At 45.0% G+C, this 12,474-nt stretch overlaps 1 protein-coding gene across 18 annotated transcripts in view; it reads left to right on the top strand.

Moving 5' to 3' along the window:
• The window catches only part of ATP2B3 (ATPase plasma membrane Ca2+ transporting 3), a 100,790-nt gene that overhangs the window by 38,712 nt on the left and 49,604 nt on the right, over nt 1–12,474 (top strand). For 6 of the 18 annotated variants that reach the window (XM_061614240.1, XM_061614236.1, XM_061614238.1 and 3 more), the window contains 5 exons: nt 2,524–2,560; nt 5,201–5,365; nt 6,578–6,792; nt 8,183–8,425; nt 9,841–10,082. In XM_061614240.1, the coding sequence (XP_061470224.1) occupies nt 2,524–2,560; nt 5,201–5,365; nt 6,578–6,792; nt 8,183–8,425; nt 9,841–10,082 (902 nt within the window). Of the gene's footprint in view, nt 1–2,518; nt 2,561–5,200; nt 5,366–6,577; nt 6,793–8,182; nt 8,426–9,840; nt 10,083–12,474 lie in introns of all 18 variants that reach the window. The other 12 variants (XM_061614239.1, XM_061614232.1, XM_061614226.1 and 9 more) reach the window with 6 other exon arrangements.

The raw sequence follows: 12,474 nt of genomic DNA, 5'->3' as shown, positions 1-12,474 counted from the left end.
GACACTTAAAAATGTTTTTAAAGGCAGAGGGCCTGCCTGATGCAGAAGGAAAACTGAGGGCTGATTCAGTATTCAGCTAGCTGATATGATGCCCTTCTCTGGTCTTCCCCACCTGCTCAGGTAAGGTGGATGGTGACCATGGGCCTTCTCAGTGGTAGCCCCCAATTTGTGGAATGCCCTCCCTTGTTCCATTTGCCTAGTACCTACACTTTTGCCTTTTTTGTCAGCAGGTAAAAACATTTTTATTTCTCTGGGAAATATAATTTAGTATTTTAGTTAGTTTATTGAATTGTATTGCTGCTTGGTTTAGTTTGGGTTAATTGGACTTTATTGGACTTTTTATGAGTGCTGTGCTATTTTAGTTTTTGGTTTAGTTTGTTTTGTTTTGTATTTTATGTTTTTATGTTGTTTTCTGTGAGCCATCTTGACCAAACTTTTGGAGAGGCAGCATATGAATCTATTCAATACTGTACATATGTACAATTTCTGTAGTGCAAGTTGCAAAGCTGGGCTCGCTTTGCACCACAAATGAAGACCTGCTGCGGTTGTTCCTAAAATCTAGCATCTGTCTTTACCTTTTGTGCATTTCCCATTCACATACACAGCCTCTTCCTAGACTTGCAGGCTTGGTTTAAATATCTTTTCCCTCAAATAATGCTAAATGTGCACAACTGTACCCATTCATTCATAAGCATTCCAATAAATGAAATGCAGCATGACAAAACATGACAAAACAATATGACCCCATCAAAGAGGGCAAAGAAGCCTAGAGACAGCATTGTAAGATCACTGCGTCTCAAGTTCAAGTGTTTCAGTGTGAGAAATGGGCTCTGATAATGAAGGAGAATAATGTGGTTGAGATGACTAGTATTATCCTGACTTGTATGCAGCCACCATTGTCCATGGAGATTTACAAAATCCCTGCTCAAGGAGCTCATGCTCTACATTTCAATAGTGGAAGAGGCCATAAAAGGACAGAGAGAGAGGAAGGGCAGCAGTGCACAACTTCTTATCTAAACCAACTAAACAAAATGCACGTCTTTGGCGAGGTCCAAGGTTTTGCAGAAGAACCCAAAATGAAGATCTAATGAGGTCCTACAGGTCAATCGTTGTGGGATGCTATGCAGATTGCAGACTGCTCTACTACCTGGGACAATTATCTGTAGCAGTATGTGTGTAAAACTAGACATACCCTAATTTTATTTTTGTTAATGGATGTTGCTCCAGCACAATGACCAGTGACCAGCAGATTAATCATTTGTTACTAGCTGTCAGTAGAAAGTACGCTGTGCCAGACTGACTTCCCATCAATACACCTTGACTCAATGCCATTAATGATCTATCATAGATTTATTAAGTATTCCTTTGTGTTACTCCCAGAGGTCACCAGCTGGCTCCATATCAATGGGCTGTGATCCAGCATTTTATAGCCACCAGCGGGCTCACAAGTGAATCACCTTAACTGAACCTAAGTAAAGACCCATTGATGGACTAGAAATAATTATTTATTGTGTACCATTGTTTCATGATGCTAGATGCACTGTTTTGGACCTTTTTAAGTTGACTGAAAAGTTGCAATTGTCTTAGTGGACCACTTCATTTTTTTTTTTGGCCTAGTAGCTATTTGTAATGTGGTGTGCTAGATGCTATATGATTTTAACTGTATTTTTATTGTTGCTTTATTTCTTCCATTGCATTTTATTGTATTACAATTCCCCAGAATTCAAATGGTAATAGAATAAAATACAATGTAAGAAATAAAAGAAGCAATTAAAATCAATATGAATATTTAATGCAGACATGCTGCAGACCACCTGGATGAAACTCACAGACCACAGTTTGGGAACTCCTGTTCTATAGGAAACATGCTGGTTTTCAGTGCATTTCACTTAAAGAAAGATCTCCATATCCATTGCTGTATTAATGCACACTTCATTTCATCCAGCTCTGCACATTTTGAACTCTGTATTCACTTAGCTAGTATGTACCTCTAGAGCTTGATGTGGGGTGGGATAGAGTGAGATACCATTCATCTTTTTTCAAGGGGTTCTAAAACTATCCCACTTATTTTGGACAGATGCAATTCAAGCATCCAGCCTAATCTGAAATGAAAATTTCCCACTTTGAGCACTGTATATATCTCACTAACAGCATGCATTATTATTAGCCATAAGAATTTCCCACATTCTGCACTTCTACAGTCAATGAGCTATCCTTCCTTCTCACACCTAGCTTTGGCTAAGTGGAGGGGTGAGTGTAGAGGGTGGAACAGGAGAACTGCTTGCTGACTCAGAAACCCACCAGATTAAATCCATTTCCTTCCAGCTCCATAGATATGCTCTGCCTGCAACTGTGTCGTTCTGAAACCTCCTAGCCAGGACCTTCCGTGGGGCAAGGTGGGATGGGATGTCCTATTTGTCAAGACCCATAGTGCTCTCCATAGTGTGTGTTCCATGCTGGTGCCGTGTTGTCCTGTTCTCAAGCGTCCTGTGTTTGTCATTCCCTTCTTCTGTTGTAGGGAAGCAGCAGGATGGGGCAGTGGAGAATAATCAGAACAAAGGTAAACAAAATTTGGGATGCTCCCCCAACACATTTTGGGTGCCTCTTCTTTAGTTCTGCATTTAGTTGGGGTAGCAGCTGTAGGAGAAACTGTTAACCTTCTCTAGACCTTAAAAGCCTGGATCCAGATTTCGATACCATATGTATGATCTGTATTCCATTCAGAATACCGGCCTGTTTTAACAAAATAAAACAAAAACAGGGTCTTGGGTGACCAGAGGCAAAATCATACAGAGTTTTCCTTAGGGCCGCTGTCTCTTAAAATATGAAAGTTGTTGTACTCAGCTGGAACTGGGCACTGAGCTTGCTAACTCAGGGTACAAAGCCCAGAGAGAGCCTGAATTGGAGGCTAGGGCCAAGCCCAGTGGGGTTTTTGTGAGTATTGGTGGGTAACTTGGGGCCAGGGGCCAATGGGTCTGAGCAGGTCAAGGGAATGAACCTAGGCTTCCCACATGTTCCTTATGTCAAGGCATGGTTACTGATTTATGAACCTCATTGATTTGTGACATGCACCATAACAGCAAAAAGCAACTTTAATACATTATGAGGATGGTATATTCAAAGCACTGTTAAAATGTTCTGACACATGTGGTGTTGTTTTTTTTACAGTCTCACAATGTGTTCCTTATTTTGGAGCTCTTCAAATGCCAAGTCTGGATTGTGCCTGGCATAAAATCTTTGTATTCATCTGAAATGTGCTGCTAAAAGCAAACATGCGGATGAGGGCAGGGTGGTGGTGGCCTTGCCCTTGTTTTTTAGGCAACTGGCATGAAAGTATAAAAGGTAGCCAGGCTGTATTTGTCATGGTCAGTTGGCAAGCAGGTATGTTTTTTTCTCACTTCTGCATGCCAAGCAGCACCTTTCCAAATTCTTCCTTCTGTGCAATTATGAAGCAAGAGAACTGATGTCCTCCTTTTGCCTCTGGTCACCTGAAGAGGTTTCTTGGTTCACCATGTGCTATTCAGAATGAGCAGAGCCATCACAACCAGAAAATTCCCTGCAGTCTTGGCAAAAAAAAATAGAAATCCTCACTTTTTACAGGTGGAGGTACCAAGGCCTAGACAGTTATACAGCTGGTGTTTGAATGCAGGGATTTTGTACCTCTGGTATTCAGCCTAACTCTCAGGAACCTCCTGCTGCAGCTAGAATAAAATGTGAGTGATGGTTCATAGGAAATAAGTACAAAGGCCAGTGGGAGAGTGTTCTCAATATCCATGTTGGAATATCAGGTGGTGTTGGGCATGTAGAATAAAAGGGGATAAGAATGTTCTCTGTGTGTGTGTGTGCGTGCGTGTGCATGTATGTACACCTGTGTTTCTCTAGGTTCAACATCTATATGTGTCTCACAGTGTAAGTGTCAGAGACGGGTGTCTATCTCTGAGTGCAAGCTTTTTGGAACCTACTTTGTAAAGAAGAATTGTTCACCAGAATTGTGCACCAGAAAGGCTTTCCCCTAAGGGACTCTAGGAATTGCAGTTTTGCATGAAGTTGCTGAGATTTTAGTCAAAAATATCTCCCTCAGAAAACTACAATTCCCAGAGTTCACTGGGAGAGGCTATGTCAATCAAACCATGTTTAGTTGTGACGAATGTGTTATATTATCTCTACGTGAGTATTTCTGTGAGAAGATTACATGACAGTGGTTGTATATCACTTTTGGACAACTGATTCAATGGATCGGAGAAAAGGTAAAATGGGAAAGAGACAGTATGTTGCATTTGAATGCCTGTTTCCACATATGCTGCCTTCTGCTGAACAGATCTGAAACTGGTCCTCGAGGAAAACAGCTCTCCAATCAACTCCACCTTAGCAAGAGTCAAATTCAACTTTACTCCAAGGAAGCATTTAGGCAGAGGGTAGGGAACCAGAGGCCAAATGCGGCCCTCAGGGCCTCGTTGTCTGACCCTTGGGACTCTCCTTAGGCCACAGCCCTTGCTGGCCCTGCCCCATGCCCTCCTCGAGTGTGTTTGACTGGCTAGAATGGGTCTTTGCACTGTGCTAATGCCTCTTGCATGCCTTGGTGGAGGTGTGTGAAGAAACCTCTGTTCCTTACATGGCTTGACTGGGGCATATTGTGCCAACAGAAGAGTCACGTCCTTTGCCTTGCTCACTTCTGCCTTTGGCCCTGCCCACCATTGGTATGTAGCCTCCAGAAGATTGCCCACACAGGAAAAGGTTCCCTGCTCCAATGTACAAGATGGCACCAGATGCACTGCAGAGCAAGGAGCCCCACTAAGGGCACAGTCAGTAGGTGGCGTTACCACCTTTTTCTCTAGCCCAACTCCTGTGTCTTTTTGACAGCTCAGCACACAGAAATTAATCTGGTGGAGGTTTCCTTGGGAGAGAGGTATGTGGAAAGCTTCACCTGTCGTAAGATGTAGAGTTGGAAGTGGCCTTGGAGGTCATCTAGTCCAATCCTTTGCTGAATGCATGAATCATGCCACTACAGCTTCCCTACCAGATGCCCACCTAGTGCCTGCTTAGGTACTTTATTCCCAGTGCATCATGATGCTGTTTAAAGATACAAGGCCAGATATTTTTTTTTAAGTAGCACTCCTAGCTGTAGGATGAATATGAATATAGAGTGAAGCAGGCATGCTCCACTTATGGGTGAACCAGTGTTTGCTCCCTCTCTCTGCAGCCAAAAAGCAGGATGGGGCAGTTGCCATGGAGATGCAACCCCTGAAAAGTGCAGAGGGTGGCGAGATGGAAGAGCGGGAGAAGAAGAAAGCCAGTGTGCCGAAAAAAGAGAAATCTGTTCTGCAAGGGAAGCTCACCAAACTGGCCGTGCAGATCGGGAAAGCAGGTAAGTCAGGACGCCATGTCATAGGACTACATGGTACTTCCCATGTTGCGAGAAGAAAGGTGGTCCAGATCCAGGATGGACTTATTCAGGGGATAGGAAACAGGACTGTGTACTGTGCCCTAAAAAAAATTAAATCTTCTGTCAAAAGTAAAAATCCAAATTCTACAACCTGAATGAATATAGCATATGTGTCTTTTTTATTTTGAACAATTTATTCTTCTACTTTTAGGGAGGAACAAGGAGCTGTCCTGGGCACTTAAAGTCCAGCCAGGACCACTATATTCAGCCCCCTCCACTACCCCTGGCTTCTGAGATTTCATCAGGCATTGCCCACACACTTTCAGGCATATCTTTGTAACTATAATAAGGGCTAGAAACGGAGATTCTCAGGCAGCTGAATTCTGCACATATACACAAAGCCTTTTCCCGTAAAGACTGGAAGCAGTGATGCCAAAGGGCCATGGCCTGTCCTATTTTTGGGAACTCTGTTAATTGGTAATGTTGTGACCCAGTCCCCACGCTGCTCTGCAGAGAAATTGTTCTCTCCCTAAGCCTTGCGTAGTCGGGGACAATAGGCACTTGGGTGTCCCAGTTATCCAGAATATGAGTCACACCCAACGTGTTAAGGTGAAGGTTGAAAATGAGTTTTTCTAGTCTGGGAAAGGGCAAACAAAGTGTATGTACAAAGAGAACTACATAGTGACTGGTTTGGGTGGCAGAAAGCTGGTTGAGAAAGTCAGGTTGTTGGACAGTTGTACAGGGGCTGCACTGTCCACCTGTGTGCTTGCTCCTGCACCGCCATAATTCTTACCCACCTTGCATATTTGTAAAGAAACAAGTCTCCAGTGCTCTGCTTTCCAAACATAATTATAAACTATGAAGGCTGCCCCAATTTATGTAAGAAACAATATTAGAGGAATTGCCTGTTGATCTTATTTCTCCACTGCCATCCACCCTTGCAAGGTTATGAACATTTTAGCTCCTTTGCCTTTCTAGATAGCAAGCTCCTATCAACCCTCAGCTTAAGAGAAAATACCCTACCCAACAAGGGTTTTGAGTAATGGGCAAAGCAGCCTTACGGGAAGACTTGGTTCCAATTCCTCACATTCTGGGTTTAGATTCATAATATTCTCAAAGCATGGGACTTTGTTCGGGGGGGGGTGAGGTCACATGTCAGGCCTAAATGTTTCTCTCTTCTCTCACCCCTGCCAGGGCTGGTGATGTCGGCCATCACTGTCATCATCCTGGTCTTGTATTTTGTTATTGAGACATTTGTTATTGATGGGAAGACATGGTTGGCTGAGTGCACCCCCGTCTATGTGCAATATTTTGTCAAGTTCTTCATTATCGGTGTCACTGTTCTGGTGGTGGCTGTTCCTGAAGGCCTCCCATTGGCCGTCACTATCTCCTTAGCCTATTCTGTCAAGGTGAGAGTCACATTTTCTGTGCCTGGCACACATTGTGGGCTTTGTACCTTTCCTGTTAGAGAGGTTATCTCTGAAATACCTGGTTGGCAAAAGTAGGACTGTCTAATATAGTCCTCTCCTATAAATTCTCTCCTCTCATCTCTCTCCCCTTTTGAAGCTCCAGTGCAGGCTAGTAAGAAGATGCAGCTGGAAGGGGTGGGGTGTTTTGTTTTGTTTTGACCTATGTTTGAGGTGGTGGTGCAGAGAGGGCATACGAGGGAACCCTATTATTAAGGTAATGTGTTGATCTAATAGACCCCAAGGGGGAGTTAGCTAGATGGATTTTTAGGTTCATCCATGTTCAGTTCCTGCTGTAGCCTCAGCACAATATTCACTAGCTGCAGTCAAGGAGAGTGTCAAGCCTGAGGCCTAGCTTGTGACAGGTGCCAAGGAATCTGAGTCTGGCCCAGATAAGGTAATGGGCATGAGAGCTAGAGGTAGGAGACATAGACATGAACAGGCTGGAGGTTAGGAAAATAGAAAACAAGAACCAGAGTGTGCAATTTCCCCCGGCCTGGAAGACTGGAGCTTGGAGGAGAGTTGTTGCTTCAGCAACGGAGCAGCTTAGACTGGGAACTTCTATAGGAGCTGTAGGCTCCTCTCCTTCCTGGCTCTCAGTCAGGCCCTGACCTAAGGAGTTATTTCCCTGTGCTTCCCCTTCCTCTAGCCTCATGTACACCTAGCTGGGCAGCAGCTCTGAAGTTCCTGGCCAGCTCTCTCTCTCCTCTGCTCCTTAGCCCTGGGAGTGGGGGAAGAAGGGGTGAGGGGTCTGAGAGCCGGTTGGTGTGGGGACCTCCAGTTTTTGAGCAAATACATCCAGATCTGCTGGAGAGTCCTGCTCCCTTTGCTCCTTATCTGAGGAGACCTCAGGTTCAAGGTCTGAGTAGCCCTGAACCCTGACACAGAGACAGGAGATATAGTCATGGACAGGCTGGAGATCAAATATATGGATATATGACAAAATCCAGTGGGAGGTGGGACAGGGCTAATATAAGCTTAGGCAAAGCAAAAGAGAGTCTGCATTGTTACCTGATGGGAAGAGTTACTTAAATTGCCTGACAAGCTTAGAAGGGAGGGCTCTATAGGGCTTGGTGCATCTCCATATTTTGGAAGGTCAGCTGACCACCTTTAAGCTGTGGGGTCAGCTCACAGCATTCAGGCCAGCACTGCAACCTGGAGGGTGCTCTCACCTTATAGAATATAGTCTCACTGGCCCAGAGTGCTGGTGCAACAGGAGATAAGGCAGCAACAGCTGGTTGCTGAAGGGACCTGTTCAACATACATCCCTCGTCAAGTTATAGGAGGACACCTGGATGCAACTAAACACCTAGATCTCATTGTTTGACTGCAGAAAATGATGAAGGACAATAATCTGGTTCGACACCTGGATGCCTGTGAGACCATGGGCAATGCCACAGCCATCTGCTCTGACAAGACAGGTACCCTCACCACCAATCGCATGACCGTTGTGCAGTCCTACATGGGTGACACCCACTACAAGGAGACCCCTGACCCCAGCAACCTTACACCCAAGACACTGGATCTGCTTGTGCACGCCATTGCTATCAACAGTGCCTACACCACCAAGATACTAGTGAGTGGAGACCCTCTGTCTTTTGATGAGCCCTTCATTCCACTGCATCCTCAGACCAGGGCTGCAACACTGTCTGTGGCTGCCATTTTGAATATCAGGACAATGGGAGGGAGCTCAAAGGGATGGAACATAAAGGTTGTGGGGGACCATGGCATATTCTCCTGGTCTGCTGTAAGTGTTACTGGCCAATCCGTTGGTGGGGGGATTCTGCTCGCCCTTGAAGGACTCATGGTTTGTGCTTCCTTTTGAGATGTAGTGAGTACCAGCTAAGGACCAAACTTCATGTGATGGCAGCAGAGCCATCTTTTTAAGTGACAATCTGTCCCAGTCATATATAAAGCAAGGGAGGGATCATTTTTAAGAGTCAGTGTGGCATATGGGAGAGAGAAGTGCTGAACCCACCTGATTCCTGGCATTTACCTCTCTGTAGTCTGCTTCTCAGGCTCCAAAACAGGACATGAGCCCAAACGGAAGAAAAGTGCCCAGGAGAAAGGGACTGCAGGGAAATAGGCAGAGGTCTTGGGGAGAACTGAATTCCCCTCACCTACACTCAGCATCAGGCATAGTGAACAGGATGCCCTCCAGATGTTGTTGGATTACAGTTTCCATCATCCCAAAGTATTGGCCATTTTGTCTAATGCTAATGGAAGTTGGAATTCCACATCTGGAGGGCACCACATTGGGCTACTCCAGGTCTGTGTTCTCAGGCTACGGACACACTAGTCACTTCAAAAGCAGTGAAAATTGATTTTCTGGCTGCGTTTTAAAGCAAGTCTGCCCTTGGCTGGTTAAACCTCTTTTCTCCACTACTGACTTCAGACCTTTCAGGATCGCCTGTAGCAAAGTGTTGGGCCAATCACTGTCTCTGGCTGAGCCTACAGCAAAGCATTTCCATTGGCCACACCTGGAGGGGCAACAGGTTGATCTACCAACCAGTTGCCAAATCTGTCTGAAGATGAATTTAAAAAAACAACACTGGAGCTGATCCAAATAGGTTTTACAGTAAATAGGGGTGGGGCTTGACTAGCACCGTGTGCTCCCGCACTGGAACCGGCACAACAGTAAGTGTGTCTCTACCCTCCCATTGGTTTTATATCTGTGTAACTGTTGTTCCACTCCCCAAATAATCATGGAAATTGCAGTTTGAGGACCCTAAGAACTTTCTGTTAGAAAGTTCTAATCCACCTCAGAGAGAACTACAATTCCCAGAAGCCCTTGTGGAGAGGGGACAACTATTGGACCAGTCTGTAGTGTGTGTACATGTGCCCTGGGTTCAAAGCATGTTGCAGGGCTGAGTTTATGGAACTCCACCATTTTAGTTCAGCCTACAGACCCCTTACTTTGTCAGAGGAAATGGACATGATTTGGAGAACTGAAGAATAGGACTCTTCTTGCTTTTCCTCTGCTTCCTTCAGCCTCCAGAGAAAGAAGGGGGCCTGCCACGCCAGGTCGGCAACAAGACGGAGTGTGCACTGCTGGGCTTTGTGCTTGACCTGCGGCGTGACTACCAGCCTGTGCGAGAACAGATCCCCGAGGAGAAGCTCTACAAGGTTTACACCTTTAATTCTGTCCGCAAGTCCATGAGCACTGTCACTTGTATGCCCGATGGTGGCTACCGCCTCTTCAGCAAAGGCGCTTCTGAAATCGTCCTCAAAAAGTGAGTATGCTGCTCTCCCTCATGTAAGGTAAAAGGATCCCTGTACAAGCTAGTGCTGTTGCCCCAGAATTAGTAGAGTTCACTCTGAAACTTGCACCAGCATAATAACCCTTAGCATTTACAGAGTGCATGAGAGAAATCAGAATGATTATGCATACATATCTCAGTGATTCTTAACAACAATTCTTGTTAGATTAGTCAGCATTATTATCCCCATTAATACCAATGTCCAGATAAGAGTTTTAAATTGAAAAGCAGGCGAAAAATGTCCAGGCTGGGGTGGGGTGGGGGTGGCTAAAGCTGAGACAGCTTGCCTTAGACTTTCTAGGGAAATAATAGCTGAGATGAGATTTGAACTGGGAACTCCCCAGCTCCTTGCTTACACTCCTAGCCTCAGGGCAACAGCAGCTCCCACCAGCATATTCCCCTGTCAGCAGTGCATAAGAACACAGGGAGCGCCTTATACTGCGTTAGACCATTGGTCTATCTAGCTCAGTACTGTCTACACAGACTGTCAGTGGCTCTCCAGGATTTCAGGCAGCAGTCTCTCCTAGCGCTACCTGAAGATGCTGGGGATTGAACCTGGGACCTTCTGCATGCAAGGCAGAATCATAGTATCCTAGAATCATAGAACTGGAGAGTTGGAAGGGGCCATCGAATCCAACCACCTGCTCAATGCAGGAATCCAAGTTAAAGTATACCCGACAGGTAGCTGTCCAGGTGGCTGTCCTCTTGAATGCCTCCAATGTCGGAGAGCCCACCTCCCTAGGTAATTGGTTCCATTGTCATACTGCTCTAATAGTTAGGACGTTTTTCCTGATGTTCAGCTGAAATATGGCTTCCTGTAACTTGAGCCCATTATTCCATGTCCTGCACTCTGGAATGATAGAGAAGAGATCCTGGCCCTTCTCTGTGTGACAATGTTTCGAGTACTTGAAGAGTGCTATCATATCTCCCCTCAGTCTTTTCTTCTCAAGGCTAAACATGCCCAGTTCTTTCAGTCTCTTCTCATAGGGCTTTGTTTCCAGTCCCCTGAACATCCTGTTGCCCTCCTCTGAACCTGTTCCAGTTGGTCTGCATCCTTCCTAAAGTGCAGTGTCGAGAACTGGACCTAGTACTCAAGATGAGGCCTAACCAGTGTCGAATAGAGGGGAACCAGTACTTCATGTGATTTGGAAACAATACTTCTGCTAATGCAGCCTAAAATAGCATATGCCTTTTTTGCAGCCACATTGCACTGTTGGCTCATATTCAGCTTGTGATCAACAACAATTCCAAGCTCCTTCTTGCATATAGTATTGATGAGCCAAGATTTATAACTGTGCATTTGGTTTCTTTTACCCAGGTGTAGAACTTTGCACTTATCTCTGTTAAATGAATTTTGTTGTTTTCAGCCCAATGCTTCAGCCTATCTAGGTCCCTTTGAATTTTGTTTCTGTCTTCCAGGGTATTAGCTAGCCCTCCCAATTTTGTATCATCTGCAAATTTGATAAGCATTCCCTGCACCTCTTCATCCAAGTCATTAATAAAAATGTTAAAGACCACTGAACCCAGGACCGAGCCCTGTGGTACCCCGCTTGTTATCTCCCCACCAGTTTGAGCAAGAATCATTGTTAAGCACTCTTTGAGTATGATTGTGTAGCCACCTGTGGATCCACCTGATAGTTGTTCCATCCAGCCCACATTTGGTTAGTTTGCTAATCAGAATACCATGGGCACTTTGACAAAAGTTTTGCTGAAGTTGAGATATATTATGTCCACAGCATTCCCACAGTCTACCAGGGAGGTTACCCAATCAAAAATGAGATAAGATTAGACTGGCAGGATTTGTTTTTGATAAATCCATGTTGGTTTCTAGTAATCACTGCATTGTTTTCAAGGTGCTTGCAGATTGACCACTTTATAGTCTGCTCCAGAATATTCCCAGGAATTGATGTCAGGCTGACTGGTCTGTAGTTCCCTGGTTCTTCCTTTTAACCCCTTTTGAAGATAGAGACAACATTAGCCCTCCTCCAGTCATCTGACACTTCACCCATTTTCCATGATTTCACAAAGAGCTCTTTAGGCAGTTCCTTCATTACTCTAGAATGCAGTTCATCAGCCCCTGGAGACTGGAAATGCACCAGGTGCTCTTCCATTGAGCTACAACCCTTCCCGAACAGTAGTATTTATTTTTAAAAAGGAAAAAGTAGCTATGAAAGGAGAAATAAGGTCCCCCAGTGTTCAGAGGAGGAGAAGGAAGGGCAACTAGTGGCAAACTAGATGTGATGCTCAATGTGACACTGGAAAGCAGGTCAGTTGCTTTTCTAATTAACAGCAGGTGTGAAAGCACACAGGAGAGGAAGGTTTAACCCTTCCATCCCCAGCCACCATCCTAGCAAAAAAAAACCCC

Source organism: Rhineura floridana, chromosome 3 (genome assembly GCF_030035675.1).
Source record: "Rhineura floridana isolate rRhiFlo1 chromosome 3, rRhiFlo1.hap2, whole genome shotgun sequence".
Taxonomy (NCBI): Eukaryota; Metazoa; Chordata; class Lepidosauria; order Squamata; family Rhineuridae; genus Rhineura; species Rhineura floridana.
This window is presented reverse-complemented; position numbering and strand designations above follow the sequence as displayed.